At 39.1% G+C, this 16,055-nt stretch overlaps 1 protein-coding gene across 2 annotated transcripts in view; it reads right to left on the bottom strand.

Moving 5' to 3' along the window:
* The window catches only part of USP8 (ubiquitin specific peptidase 8), a 51,387-nt gene extending 37,322 nt beyond the window's left edge, over positions 1–14,065 (bottom strand). Inside the window, exons 1-2 of one of the 2 annotated variants that reach the window (XM_019664789.1) lie at positions 13,930–14,065; positions 1,086–1,254 (exon numbers count right to left, since the gene is read on the bottom strand). In XM_019664789.1, the coding sequence (XP_019520334.1) occupies positions 1,086–1,189 (104 nt within the window). In that variant the 5' untranslated portion in view covers positions 1,190–1,254; positions 13,930–14,065. The remainder of the gene's footprint in view (positions 1–1,085; positions 1,255–13,929) is intronic. The other variant, XM_019664798.1, reaches the window with a different exon arrangement.
* Positions 14,066–16,055: the final 1,990 nt, after the last annotated feature.

The raw sequence follows: 16,055 nt of genomic DNA, 5'->3' as shown, positions 1-16,055 counted from the left end.
GATATTGCTAGAATGGATCAATCTGTCTTAGGGTTAGATGAAGCTCTCTGAGAAAGTTTCAAGATGGCTTGATCTTTTCCATTGTTTCCTATTTGAATTATTCAACAGGAATTAAATAGAGCTGCTTTCTCTGTCACCCCATCAACATTACCAACTTAACTCAAGAAGTAGGCCAAACTCTTATTCTTCCTGACCTCCTCCTCTCCGCAGAGATCTCTTTATAAAAAGCCCATTTTGATCTTTGTAATGTTTAGGAATATTAGTTCATTCTGGGATTTTTCTTTCTTAACTTTCTTTAAAGTTCCTGCTATTTTCCTTTCATCCTTAACCTTAATGTTTTGTTTACTTCCCATCTTGTTTATTTCCTTTAAAAAATAACTTATAAGGATGTCTGTGTGTAATCGTAACTTTCTTTAGATGCCTCATCACAGGTTCATTTGGAATCATACCATTTTTTTAAGAGTCTCCCAGTTATCTCCAGGCATGGAACACCTATCTTCCCCCTGATTTCTAAAATCTGCCTGTCCCAAGTCTGGAGCATATGGTTGGGTAGTCCCACCTTTCTTTCTGAAACTCTTACTTCCAACTCTATAATACATAAAATAAATCATTAGGTACAAAGTCCATGTCAAATTGCCACAAATTAATACTTTGCTGAATACTGGATAAAAATACATCTCTCTCCTTTTTTAATCAAAGAAAGACTATGTATGCTAAAACCATGTCTTATATGTGAAATACACAAGGATAAAAATAACCTTTAAATAGAAGTAATTTTATACTTTTTATGAAAAGACATTAACTGTGGCTGAATGAGTTTTGTAGAACCCTTGTAATTTTTACTCTTAAACTTATGATCTGGTATATTGTCAGAAAACAGATAATATGCATATTAGCAGAATATATATATATATATTCTGCCAAGATAAAATTAAGAACTTCTCTAAGGGGGGTCTTGACTTTATTTGTGAGACGATGCCGTTGTTCAGATACTTTAAATTGACTATTCACCCAACTCATTTAATAATATGGAAATGAACTAAAACTTAATATATGACTCAGTTAAACTAGCAATGGATGCATACTTCTTAGTGCTTATTTTCTCTAGTTTAACTTCTGTTTTCTTATTGAGGTCTTTTAGTGAAGAACCGAGGTAGAGTTCTTTAGGAACTGAAGCCACAGCAGGCATGATGAATAATCTTCACTTTTCCACTTTCACAATGGATGGTGTACTTCATTAAAAGTAGTTCCTTTCTGAAACAAAATGAACACAAATAATTCCAGTAGTTTTCCTCATTAACAATAAAACAAGTGAGCAGTTAAAAAAATAAAACTCCTAAACTATATCCTTTGCTAACAGAGTAAATTATCTTGACTAGCTATTTGGGAGCACAAGATATCAATAAATAATTTAAATTTCTTTTCAAATTTTCATTAACTAAATGAATTACTATTTGTGTCATTTTGCCTTAAGTATTAGGAATCTTTCTTGTCAAAGGAAACTAACAGAATAATAAGAGCTTTTATATTTTTTCCTGTTAAATCTGCATTAATGTATATCGATAACAAATAGAAGGCAGTTTCATTTAGAAATATTTCTCTTTTTCCTCAATGATACCAGTGTATAAAAGGAAACAAGTGGGGGCGGGGCAGGTAAGACAGGCCATTTTAAATGGAGTTGGGGACATATGAACATGTTTTTGGCAGAATACACCCAAATACTTTGGTTTCCTCTGTAAAGGTCTTTGATGTTTCATGACATTGTCTCCTCATCTCATCTGGTAAATTCTGATTTTACCAGATGGAGGAAGTATTATAGTAAACAAAATGAAAACAAGAGCAAGAAAGGCTAAGCATGTGTGTACCAATTAAGGTGTGTGTGTGTGTGTGTGTGTGTACACATATACATGTGCAGGGATGCGTGTATATGGGGGAGAGCACGGGAGCACACCAAATGGGGAGTCTTGGCAAGATCATAAGTGTCACCAAATGAAAACTTCAAGAGTCCAATTAAAATATACAAGGTCTCTGGCTCCAAAGAACTAATTACAATTTGAATAAATAGCCACTTTAATACATTTAAGAGATTATTTCTATCACTTATTTCCTATCAGTTCACTATTATTAGTTGAATGGTCATTAATGAACATCTAATTCTACTAATTCTGAAACACTGAGTACAGCTTTAGGGGGAAAAGGGTTCTGTTGACCTATGTGAATCGCCAAAAGCACCCCATCTGCTTTGATTCTAGTCACATTTTGTAGTAAATACTAAATGCTTTGTGATTTCTTGATATGCATCCCTTGTAGCCCTGTGCCATTAATCTATTGTCTCAGTTACTAAACCTAGTTGTCTTTTTCGTCTGAAAGTGACATTTTTATAATTTTATTTTTTTCCCATTTATACCTGGTCCGTATATCTATAAACATATATTTAACCAAACATTTTAATTAGTAGCTTCAGATCTATGCATTTAAAAATAATGAGCTCCAGTTGGCCAAGTGGCTTGTTGGTTGGGAGCTGGCTTGGGACGCCAGCTCTGAGCAGCAGGGCCCCGGTTCAGATCCCACGTGAGGGCCAGTGATGCTGCACCCTCTACAGCTAAGATGGTGAACAACAGCTCGACCTGGAGCTGGGCTACTGTGAGTCGCCTGCGATGGCATAGGCTGCAGTGAAGCTGCAGTGGGCTGCTGTAAAGCTACCGTGAGTGGCTGGCAGACAGCGTGAGTGGCCAGCAGCCAGTGTGAGCTCCCAAGAGCTGCCATAAGCGGCCGTCCAGTGGCCGGGGACCAATCTGCCTCACCTGGGAAGAGCGCAATGATAATACCAACATGGGCCAGTGAAGGGATGTCCTCCACTACTAGACTGAAGAACAAAAGGACAGCAATTTGTCTGTTCCCCTCCCCGAATTCCCCAATAAAATCTTAAAAAAATAAAAATAAAAACAATGAGCTCATTTATAAACATTCTCTACACTTTCTGAAAGCTCCATTCTGCGTTCTGTATCTAAAGCTACAGCGACAGGGGAGAAAGCCTGTGGGCCACCCATCATTTCCAAATAGATCAAGTAACGTTAAGTATGCCCCTCTAGTTAGGTATCTAATTCATCGACAATTCATCACCAAAACAGCTAAGAGCATCTATTAAGGAAAGAGTATATAGGAATCCCTTGAATTTCCTTATACTTAGAGAGACAACAGCATCATTTGAGTAGCTTATGTTGCAAAAAACATTATCTACGTGTTAAAGGTACGAAGGGTATATAAGACATGGTCTTTACATCCAGGATAAACAGTTTAGACAAAGAACATACCTTACCCTCCCACACCCACCACCTCACCTGCTGCTTAACCCCACAACATTAAGTGAAAAAGCAGGAATACATGAAACATAACACCATTTGTATAAAGTTTACAAACAAATTACATTGAGTAATATATAGCTTACGGATACAAATGAGGTAAGCCTATAAAGAAAAACAGGAAATGTTAAACATAAAATTCTGTTTTTGGTGGTGGTGGTGGGGCAAAGGATGTTCTCAGGGAGGCACACACAAGGAGTGTCAGTGGTATCAGGAAAGGCAGGGGATAATTTTATAATCATGCTTTATAGCATATAAAAGAATATATATAATGTAGTAAACATATTTCATAAAAAATTTTTAAAGAAAGCAATTATATAACAATGCAAGTATGAATAAAAATATGCAATTGTATATTAATATGAAAAGAATACCCAGATAGATGTAAAAGTTAGGAAATTAAGGGTGAAACAAGCAAACACAAAATATATGTTTTTAAATAGCGATTAAAAAAAACAGATTTGGAATATTGGAAGAGCCTGATACATATATAACCTTGTGAAGTACAGCTGCCATACAGCTGCCAGTGGTGTGAGTAGAAGAGCATGAGCATTAAGAAATAAAGAAATGGAAGTAGATTGCAGATAATTTAAAAAATTGGCAATAAAAAAGAGAATGATGGAATAGAGTGGTGTTCCAGAAACATGATTTCTACTGAAACGTAAGAAGCAGCAGTTGAGGACTAATACTTTTGATTAAGAGAAACTAAAGTCAAGAAACTAACTTTTCGGGAAGGTGATTAAGTAAATCTGAGACTTCAGTGACACCACAACAGACATCACTGTGGCAGAGGGCAGGGGACATTGGACCTTGGGCTATTAATGAGGGCCAGAAGACAATAAAATAACAATAATAAGTTACCCTGACTTTTCTGCCCCCAACAAGCGCAGCTAGGATCTTAAGCTTACTCAACCACAGAAGGCCAACAATTGCTCTCCTGATGTAAGGAAGCTCTTGAAATGTAATTCCCAAAAAGCCCAATCATTTTTTTATTGGTGACACTCCTAACTGTACTAAGATAAGGACTAAAGCCAGAGTTATGCAGAGTAACCACGTGTCCATCTCATAGGATCTGCTTTCCAATTCTATCCTCTATCTGGTCATAAGTACTGCTGGTCTAACCACAGAATGTGTGTTCAAAAAGCCAGGTAGAGACTATTTTGTTGATTCATGACAATTAAGTTTCTAGGCTGAGAAAAGAAAGTTATTGATTTGAACCCTCTATAATGAAGGTCTAGAATGTTTGTTCTCAGTTGAACCTGTTTCTCGTGATTACCTTTGAAGCTTGGATCTTTAAAAGACAAAGAACATAAAAACTACATATGCCTCCTGGGCAACTTAAAATAATAAATCATTAGCTATTTCAAAGCTAAATTCAATTCAAACTTTCACAGATATTCTGCTGTATGGAAGACACTGTGCTTCTAGGAACTCAAATATTAGATGTGCTTCGCTTCCTCACAAAGTTTAAAAAACTAATGTGAAAGAAGAAAGTTGAAAGCAGTGGTAATACAACATAATGTATCAAACAAGAATTACAAATAATTTACAATAAGAAACATTAAGAAGGAAGATTAAGTATGACTAGAGGGATCTGGGGAAACACCATGGAAGAGAGCATTTATGCGAGTTTTGCTGGGAGAAAGCTTTTAACAGAGATGAGAGACAGCATGAGGAAAAAGTCAAGAAAGTAAAGAACATCTTTAGGGACTAGCCAGTACAGAGAATGAACAAGGATCTACTAGACACTAAAACTGGAAAAAACAGACTAGGAACAGATAATGGAAGACCTTGCATTTCACAATAAAGCATTTATTCTTTTGTCTTCTAAAAGTAACAGAGAGCCCCCCCCTGGGAGGGGGGGGGGTGTCACTTCGTGAGTTACATAAATGTCTAACCACTATCCTGTACACCTGAAACTAATATAACATTGACTGCCAAATGTAACTGAAAAATTAAAAAATTAAGAAGTAACAGAGAGCCACAACAGAGTTCTAAGAAGGAAGTACTATTATCCAAACTGACAGGACAAAAGGCTTTAAAAGACTGGAGATAAGAAAGATACTAGTTACCTATCAGAATGATCCTAAGGAAAGATGAGGAGGTCAGAACTAGGGCAGCAGAGATGGAATGAAGGAGGCAGATACAAGAGACACTGCAAAGGCAGAACGATAGAACTTGGCAAATGATTAGACATGTGGAGGTCAAGTACAGGGTTAAGATTATGATGACATCCAAGTTTTTAGTGAGGGTTTCTAGGAGGAAGATTGTGCTTTCTTTTAGAAGTTACCTTTTCTGTCCTTATTTGATTTTTGAGAACAGCTGAAATAAGCAACAACTTTCTCCGATAATGTCAAAGGACCACAGTTTCCATTTTCCTTCACAAAATTATGTAAGTTATACTGTCAAATAAGATGCCTGGTGTTAAAAATACTTACAGCATTGCCTTAATTGCTATATCAGCGACTGCAATCACATACACTTATGCAGAAGTCAAAGCACAAGGTAAAGGGTATTTTTTCATAATTAAGTGACAAAGCAAAGAAGACTATTTGACTTAAATTTATATGACATTTAATGTGTTAAATTTTTGAAAAGTCATTCTGCTGCATTATGCCACTAAAGAAGTTTCAAAATAGACTGACAGATAATAAATTAAGGCCAGAATGATTGAATGAATTCAGTTTCCTTATTTTGGCTGCAATAGTAAAAAGAAGGAAAAGAGCAGCAGCAGTTTACTGATGTTACAACAAGCTAGAACAAACAAAATATAACATATACCCCATTAAAACTGTGTTATGCTTCAAAAAGGACTGGAAGTAAACTAAGTATACATATCAAAAATTAACGTTCCTCTAAAACAAAAATAAATTTTCTTCAAGATCTATAAACCTGATAAAGATTAAGAACTCCAGCTTTAGTCAAACAGCAATGCTCCAAAAGTGAAATCCAGACAATACTGAAAATGAGTTAACAAATGGGGAGAAAATGGGAGGCCTATATATACTCTTCTTTTTTCGACATCCTTCTGATCCTTCCACAGGGAAAAAGTAGAGATTAGATGACTTGAATCACAGAGTGAAGACTAAGGTCTGCGGTCATTCAAACTGGTCCCAATATCTTACCTAGGGCTTCACAGCCACTGCCCAGGTTGTTGGCAACGTTGAAAGAAAGGCAAAATTTGTCTTCCGTTGGCCACCCACCTTCTCGCTTCACCTCTGCTATTCAGACAATAACAGTATTCATTATATCCTCCATCTTAAATTTCATATAATCCATTCTATACTCATTCTAGTTAAAATGCCACAGACAAGTACATATTGATAAAATAATCTGTTTTAAAGCAATCCTAAAGGTTGAAGAGGGATCAACCCTTTCAAGAAATAATCACTGTTAAGGGGCCGGCTGAGTGGCACGTTGGTTAAGAGTTGGCTTGGGACGCCAGCTCTGAGCAGCAGGGCCCCAGTTTGGATCCCACATTAGGGCCAGTGACGCTGTGCTCTCTACAGCCAAGATGGTGAACAACAGCTTGACCAGGAGCTGGGCTGCCATGAGTCGCCGGCGACGGTGTAGGCTGCAGTGGGGCTGGCCAGCAGCTAGCGTGAGCTTTCTTGAGTCGCCTGCAGTGGGGCTGGCCAGCAGCTAGCGTGAGCTTTCTTGAGTCGCCGTGCGTGGCTGTCTAAAGGCCGGCGAGCAACTGCCTCAGCCAGGAAGAGCGCAATGATAATACCAACATGGGCCAGTGAAGCAACGTCCTCCACAACTAGACCGAAGAACAAAAGGACAGCAACTTGTCTATTCCCTTCCCTGATTCCCCAATAAAATCTTAAAAAAAAAAAAAAAGAAAAGAAATAATCACTGTTAAAACTTCTGGTATTTTCTGAGCATCTACTATGTATGTGGCACTGTGCTAAATACTTGAGAGCAGCGTTTTAAAAAGCCATTTAGAAGGTCACATCATCTTGAAAAAAATTAAACTGAAAATATCAGAGCATGCCACACATAGTAAGGTTAAATATTGTTTCATGAAGCTTTAGTTTTGGTTACATGTACGTATGTATGCTTATCCAGAACACTGGGTTGAAATGTAAAATGTATTTCTCACTACTACAGGTTACAATGAAAAATTGGAAAAGTCCTCCAAATATGGTCCACAGACCAGCACAGATTGGGGAACTGTTTGTTACCATTCTATGATAAAATACAAGTTTATGACAGAATGTAAATCAACTAAGCACACTGAACTTTTAATAGTAACAAGACTTTCTCTATGAAGACAGCAGTACACTGATTATATTCTAATACAAGCTGCAAGCCTGTAACAGAGACTGGCTACTTTAAGTAACACTGCTCTCAGGGATGAAAAGAAGAGCATAGGGCTTCTGACATATGTTTTAGCCTAGTTACCAAGACCAAACGTACGCTCATTAAATAATAAGCCAACAATTAATTGTTACACTATATATTCATATGTGATTCCAGTACCTGAGAAGTGAAAAAAAAATAGGAAAATTTGGTGTAGCTTGGAGGAAATAAAAGTTTCTTCCAGCCCAGAGTGCACTCTCCTCTTTTGTGCTGGTCCTGCTTCCTTCAAGGACCAACTGAAGTTCCACCTCTTCCATCTTTTTAAAATAAATTTTATTGGGGAACAGTGTTTTTCTCCAGGACCCATCAGCTCCAAGTCAGTAGTTGTTTCAATCTTGTTGTGGAGAGCGCAGCTCCTTGGCCCATGTGGGAATCGAACTGGCAGCCTTGCTATTATGAGCCTGCGCGCTAATCCCTTGAGCTAACTGGCCACTCCCGACCTCTTCCATCTTTGACTGTCCCAGTTCTAGAGTTCATTTCTTGGTCCAAATGCTATAGTACTTGTTATTAGTATCGTTCCTTTAGAACAGTATTTGGACCAAATGATAAATATGACTAGGCTTTAAGATGCTCACACCTCATAAGCAGGCAGTACTCATGATGATGTGATAAGATAGACAGAAACCGGTCCTAAGGAAAAGATATAGCTATGAATACAGTGAATAAGGAGGGTGTTCCAGAAGAAAAAACCAACACAAACAGACACAAAATGTGGAATTGGTACGGGAGGGCAATGAGAAAAATAAGGCATACTATAGGGATTATTGGGAAATAATCAGTTCTATCAAGGGATTACAATGACACGTCTTTACATGTCACTACTCTGACGAGCTAGATCCCTAGCATCTATCTCAGGAGTCCTTACCATCAACACTTAATAACTGTTGGCTAACAAGAAATTATATAAGGAGATAGTCACACTATGAAGGACTTTTGAAGCCATCCAGAATTGTTTATATTTAATTCAGCAGGTAATAAGAAGCCAGTTCTTGAAGGGAAAAATGGTATCTTCAGGCAGATCAAAGTCGGGACATACAAGATGGATTTGAAGGAAACAGAAAGAAGAGAATGATACTTTAGAAAAGAATAACTAGAAGGCCACTGGAAAAAAAAACCACAAAAAAGAAGAAACATGCTTTGATAACAGATTAACTGAAACGGAATATTTTTTCTTGTGTACATTTCTTCTCTCCCCCACCCCCGAGAAATGGTGAAGAATGGTAGCACTGTTAACAAAAAGTGAATACAGTACAATAGTTTAAAAACTAATCAGTTTCCAGCAGCATTTGGACTGGATAAAACTTTTTTGTTGGGAGGCTGCCCTGTGTACTAATTACAAGATGTTTAGCAGCATCCCTGGCCTCTCACTCACTAGACGCTAGTAGTATCCATCCCCCTCTCTAGTTGTGACAACCAAAAATGTCTCCAGACATTGCCAAACGTCCGTTGGAGGAGCAAAATTACCCCAATTAAGAACCATCAAGTTACAGGAAATTTTGAATATGTTGAGTAATGTAAAAGAACAACGATCTTAAGAAAGATGCCTTGATGGAGATATAAATATGTAATTAAAGAGGTCTACAGAGAGACAGGCAGATATTAAATCAACTATTAAGACATTAATATTAATTTTGATAATCCCTATTGTTTTAGGAGATAAAGTATTGACACTGAAGTGATGTTATCTAGCATATGATTTAAAATAATCCCATTTTCTTCACTTTTATGTTTATTTTTAAACTTTTATAATAGTTTTTAAAACACAGACATCAGGGCCAGCCAGCCGGGTGGTGCAGTTGGTTAAGAGCACAAGCTCTGAGCAACAGGGTCGCTGGTTTGATTCCCACATGGGCCAGTGAGCTGCGCCCGAGCTGAGCTGCCAACGGGTGGCAGGATGGCTCAGCTGGTGAGAGTATGTGTTCCTAACAACAAGGTTGCTGGTTTGACTCCCACATGAGATAGTGAGCTGCACCCGCCCCCTCCCCTCGCCCTGCCCAGCAACTAGACTGAAAGTGTTGACTGGCCTTGGAGCTGAGCTTGCACCCTTCACAATTAAGATTGAAGGACAACAACTTGACTTAGAGCTGATGGGTCCTGGAAAAACAAAATGCTCCCCTTCCCCAATTCCTCAACACTGTTCCCTTCCCCAATTCCCCAATAAAATCTTAAAAAAACAAAAACAAGAAAACCCCACGGACATCATTTATACTAGTAACTAAAATCATGGACTAGAATCACCAAGGAAATGAGATCTCGTTACTCTAACAACTGACAAGATACTAAAGAGCTCAGAATTTGTGAGGAGGAGAGGTTTCCTAAAGGAGAAAAGAAACATAGAAGGAAGGAAAAATGGCAAGTGCAATATCATGAGAATTCCAAAGAACTGTTAGATAGTTCTTAAAATGCTTTTTAAAAAAAAAAAAAAAGGGCCGGCCGAGTGGCGTGATGGTTAAGAACTGGCTTGGGACGCCAGAGGGCCCCGGTTCGGATCCCACATATGAGGGCCAGTGACACTGCCCTCCACAGCTAAGATGCTGAACAACAGCTCAACCTGGAGCTGGGCTGCCGTGAGTCGCCGGCGACGGCGTAGGCTGCAGCCCCTGTGGCAGTGGGTTGCCATGGGCTACCGTGTGTAGCCACCAGCCAGCGTGAGCGGCCGTCCAGAAGCCGGCGACTGATGTGCCTCACCCGAGAAGAGCGCAATGATGATGCCAACTTGGGCCAGTGAAACAATGTCCTCCACAACTAGAACGAAGAACAAAACGACAGCAACTTATCTGTTCCCCTTCCCCAATTCCCCAGCACTGTTCCAATCTCCCCAATTCCCCAATAAAAATCTTTAAAAAAAATAAAAAATAAATAAAAAAAATGTAAAAAGTAAAATAAATAGTCATCGTTGTGAAAAGTGTGTATAAACTGGCTTCAATTTGGTAAACATTTAGAATGCCTACATCTATTCAAGGTGCCGTGTTGGGAGCTACAGGGGATACAAAAAATATACCTCCTAAGAAAGTTTCTATCTCCTAAAATGAAAGATAAGTATACAATGGTAATACCAAGCAAAGTACCATAAAACAGGCACTAATAAACCATGGCAAAATCTGTTGGTTTTACTAAGAAGGACTATTCTTAGACAAAACAGAAAGGTAGCTGTTTCCCAGAATAGGTGTCTACCTATATTTATAACCTTAACCCATTTCCTATCTCCTCTCTGTTTATCTCCTTAATTTTTTTTTAACGTAGGAAATCAGATCATATTTAGTATGTACCAAAAAGAGAGATACGGTTCTCAATCCTAGCTGAGCAATGGAATCATCTACAGAACTTTTAAAATATGCTGATGCCCAGAACCCACTCCTAAACAGTTAAATCAGAATCTCTGAGGATGGGACTTGCACATCAATATTTTTATAGAGCTCTCAGGTGAATTCTAATGTGCAGTGAAGACAGAGAACCATGGACACAATGAATAGATACAAGCATGCTACTAGAAGCAATAAAATAATATAAGAATGACAATTAGTTTCCATCTGAAATCAACATCTAAAGTCATAGAATTCCCAATGTACCAAAATTATGAGAAATCATTTTCATTTTTAAAATTTTGTAATTGAGATGTAAGTTCATTTCACTATATTAGAAAGACATGCAGGTTCATTTCATTATTGGTATGTTTCAGAGAATTTAGTATTATGAAAAATGAAACTGTTTCAAAAGACAAGGTTTATCTATCTTAACAGTGACTTTATTCACTATACCTGAGTACTGTTTTACTTGAATTAGTATGGTTATAAATGTAGAATTCCAAATAAGTTTCATATAACATTTCATTATTTACTAATAAAGATTTTATATTATGAAAGTACTGTAGGTCTTAGTCTCATTTTCCATTTATTATCATATGACTTTGAGCGAATTCCTTAAATCCTCCCAACACCACCACTGCCACTATGCCTCAGTTTACTTTCCTCTGCAAAATGGGAATGATTCACCTGCTTTATAAAGTTTTCATATGTATCAAATTACAAAATATATACAGAAAAATGCTCTGAAAATTGTAATATGCCATGAAGATATAAAGGATTATGGTTAAAGAAATTGGAAGTGTATCTTATTCTGCTACTGTTAAATCCAAACATTAGTCTAATACAACTTTGTCAACAAAATTAAGGTAGGCTAACAATAGCCACAAATTCTTTGACATTCTTTCCTTCAAAAGGTAGAGCTCCACCATAAGTTTAGGGGAGGGCTCTGAGGCAATAGAGAATTTTGGAAGTAATGCTGTGCCAATTTCTGGGTCTAGGCTTTAAGAGACTTTAAGAGACAGCTTCCACTTCCTGTCTCTTCAAACACTTGCTCTTGGAACTCAGCCTCCATGCTTTGAGAAGCCCAAGCATCACTAAGGGTCTATCTACATGCAGGCGCTCCAGCTGACATCTCCAGCTGAACTCCCAGCCAACATCAACTGCCATCCATGTGAATGAGCCATCTTGGATGTGCTGCCTAGTTGAGCTTTCAGATGACTCCAACCCTCGCTGTTTATCTGACTACACGTGCACGAAACCCTAAGTGAGAACCAACCAGCTGAGTCAAGGCAGCCCTGAGAAACCTAAGGGATGATACATTGTAGTTTTAAGCCATTTGTGTTGGAATGATTTGTTGTTATACAGCAACAGGTAACTGGAACAATAACCAAGATTTAAAAACATTCTTTCTTAATTATTTCTAATATTAGGAACTCATATTTAATGGACCTCTTTTTACTTCCATCTCTACAAAAATAAGTATATTTTCATGCATAAACGTTCATAATAAAATATGCGAGAAATTTTATGGAAAAAATCTGATGTGCTGGATTTATTTTCCAACTGTGTTCCTTTACAAAAGCCTTTTTGGTTCTTTCCCATTATGTTCACATTAATAAACAAATGACCATAATAATTAATACAGTTCAAGTAAATATATAAAAAATTAAAAGCGAAAAAGACAGCTTTAAAATATTTTTGTCAGTTTTTCTCATGCATTGTTTTCTCAAAGAGTACAATATTTATGTCATTAATGACATGCTGTTCTTTTTTATTATTATAAAGTCTTTACTACCTAATTTTAATGAGGCACCTAGACTGTCACAAGAAAAGGAATACACATTTCAAGGCAGCCATATCAATATGATAAAGACACAGCAGAACCAACATCACCTTTCACATAAACTGGTTCAGTACTGTGGATTATAAAAAACTAAATCCATCATGAAATACATTCAACAATGAATCTTCAACAGAATCTGTTGAAGTGCAAAATCTGCTTACATAGCAAACCACAGAGCAAGCCTAAAAGAGGAACACAGCCTTAACAAATATCACTGACATTTTTAATGGATGCAGCAAAATATATATAATACTGAGGATACTCGCAGACTCAGAAAGAGTAACATCCTTTAGTTCGGCATCGCTTTCATCTGAAATTCTCAGAGCTCTTAACAAATAGTAAATTCCTTAGGTTCTGCAACACCTCTGTGTTCAGGTAAATATTTTGTTAGTGATTAAGTGACTAGCTTCAAGGTCACAGAACGAGCTGGAGGTAAGACAAACCCAGAAGTGTGGTCTGCCGTTTTATGTATAAAGGAGTAACATTGCGATTCACGGTTCTGATCATTTCCAAGGTGGAGTGGAGGTGAAATTACTTGTCCTACAACTCTAGGAAAGAGGCCAAATTTTAAGGAAAAAAAAAAAGGCTTATATTTGGGGAAATCATAGTTTTATGTCTGATGAGCTTATAGGTTCTTTATACTCATACTTGGGCATCACTAAAAGCAAGTTTGACCGGGACGGAGGAGGGACTGGTTAACACTCAGAGGGGTTGTAGTAAGGCCTGGGATCGCAGCTCGTTAGCATAAAATGAGGAAACGGACGCAAGAAGTAGCAGGTCCAAATCAGGTCTGAGCGTCCAGAAAGGAATGGTCACCACCTAGGACCGGAAAACCTTACTCCACACGCAACTCGCTGGGCAACCCAAAGTGGGCAGCGGAAAGACTCAAGGTTGGGCCCTTATTCCAAAAGCCGATTCTGTGTTCGGGGTCGTTCCCTGCCTCCGCTGTGGTCAGGGCTTGTCTCCCGGGTGACCAGCCGCTGGAGGAAGGAAAGGGGGTTCACTGCGGACGGCGTTCCGGGGAACAAAGGCCACGACCCAGACCCGCACTCACCTTGGCGCCAGGCGCGCTTCACTAACGCCAGCCTCCTCGCCAAAGGCCCATCTCCCACGAACCCCAGGAAGAACCAGCCTTCGCTATCCCGACGGAAGCCACCCAGCTCATCCCCCCTTCCCAGTTTGCACTGCGCTGCGACGCGTCTCGTCTCCAACGTCACCGAGGGTGGGGCTGCGCGCGCGCGCCCGGCGCTGCCGCGTCCTCCCCGGCTCGGTCCCCGCCCATCGGGCCGCGGGCGTGCGGAGCGCGGGCCGCACCCAGGCGAAGCTGCGCGGCGCAGGAGCGAGCTGATCCGCCGGCCCCTTCCCCTACGCGAGGCTCCCCGTGTTTTCCCGGCGTGAGCTTTGTCACCTTGGTGTTCCGCGCATCCTGGGGCTGGCAGCGGAGGAAGCCAGGCTGCTCTTATTCCTCGTCAGCTCAGAGAATTTAGGGCTGACTAGAAAAAGAATTGGAATGCTCTTCAATTCTGGCAAAAAGTTTAACCTTCTCCAAAGCCAAGCCTCTGGGCAAAGGAAAACGGACATGGTCCTAAACGACAAGAGATATACACGCTTAAATGTCAGTGAAAGGCCCAAACGTACGAAAACAAAACGAGAAGCCTGAACTTTTCTCACAAGGTGATCTTTGTACTCTCGTAAAAGGTGACTGGAGGTTCCTATGGTCCGTAAACATGAAGTTGCTGAGACCGAGGTGCTGTCCGTCGTCACTAACTTACCAGGGACAGTCCAGGTGTCTCATGGACGGGAAGACTGGGAAGTGAGGTCTCGCAAATGCCTTCAGAGAAAGTGTATGCCAGATAGGTGTTCAATAAAGTTGTAATGAATAAATGAAAGCACCTAGTCCAACAATGCTTCACATATAGTAGTCTTTTCGTAAATTTTCCTTTCCACCACAATGAAATACCTGCAAAAACATGGTAACCCTTTTTATACCCAAGTTATACACTGCTTTCCAAAAGATTTAAGACTGATAATATGAAATATATTGTGCTGCCTGGAACTACTAATTAGGAAGCTTTAGCAAATTTTTCATAACTAAAAGGGAAAATGCATCCATCTATTGAGGGTGGATCTTAGAGAAGAAAGTTGGTGGGGTTTTGTTGTTGCTATTTGTTGTTTATTTTGCTGAGCACCTTAAATAATTTTACTATGGAAAGAAAACCCTAGAGCTGAGTTTGGGAGTAGGAATCAAGCAAATACAGGGAGAAGAATTCGGAGTTCTCTGAGGACAATCTCAGAGAGAGGACAAGCTCGTATGAGGTAGTACAGAAAGAGAGAAGCCATAACAATGAATTAACCAATGAAAAGAGTAACCAATCATGGGGTGGCAGAAAGGTTTTAGTAAATATTGGGTTGTTGGAAAAGTCATGATGCATGTTTGCAACAGATGGCGCAGTTCATTTTTGGAAGTACTAGAGTCACTTGCATCTATGTTATTGCTATGTCATTTGACAGCTGACAGTTCTAGCTTCATTCTAGAAAAAATTGAGCGATTTGGTTGACTTTTGGAGATTTTACAACAAGTTGAAGATGGAAGACCAAACTGTGCATTTTCGATGTATTTTACTGTTTTATTTCCATGAAGGGAAAAATGCACATCAAACTTGTGAAAAGTTGCATGAAGTTTACGGTGACAATGCTCTACAAGAACGTCAGTGCCAACGATGGTTCACAAAATTCCGTGCTGGTGATTTTGATCTCAATGATGCTGTTCGGTCAGGGAGGTCCACCTGATGACAACAAGATAAAGGCATTGATCAAGTCAAACCTGCGTTACACGACACGAGAGATTGCAGAAACATTGAACATCCATCTTTCAAGCATTCATGACCACCTGAAGAAGCTGGGATACGTAAGCAAGCTCGATATTTGGGTTCTGCGTGAACTCAAAGAAGTTCATTTGATGGTGTGTATAAACATCTGCAATATGCTCATTAAACGTGAGGAAAACGATTCTTGTTTGAAGCAACTGATAACTGGCAATGAGAAGTGGATTGTTTACAACAATGTGGTGTGCAGACGGTATTGGTCCCCACATGATGATTTGCCTCAAGTGACATCAAAAGCAGACGTTCATGAGAGGAAGGTTATGCTCTCAGTGTGGTGGGATTTTAAAGGTGTCAT

Source organism: Hipposideros armiger, unplaced genomic scaffold, assembly GCF_001890085.2.
Source record: "Hipposideros armiger isolate ML-2016 unplaced genomic scaffold, ASM189008v1 scaffold_12, whole genome shotgun sequence".
Lineage (NCBI taxonomy): Eukaryota > Metazoa > Chordata > Mammalia > Chiroptera > Hipposideridae > Hipposideros > Hipposideros armiger.
The sequence above is the reverse complement of the archived record's forward strand: the minus strand, read 5'-3'. Positions and strand labels throughout refer to the sequence as shown.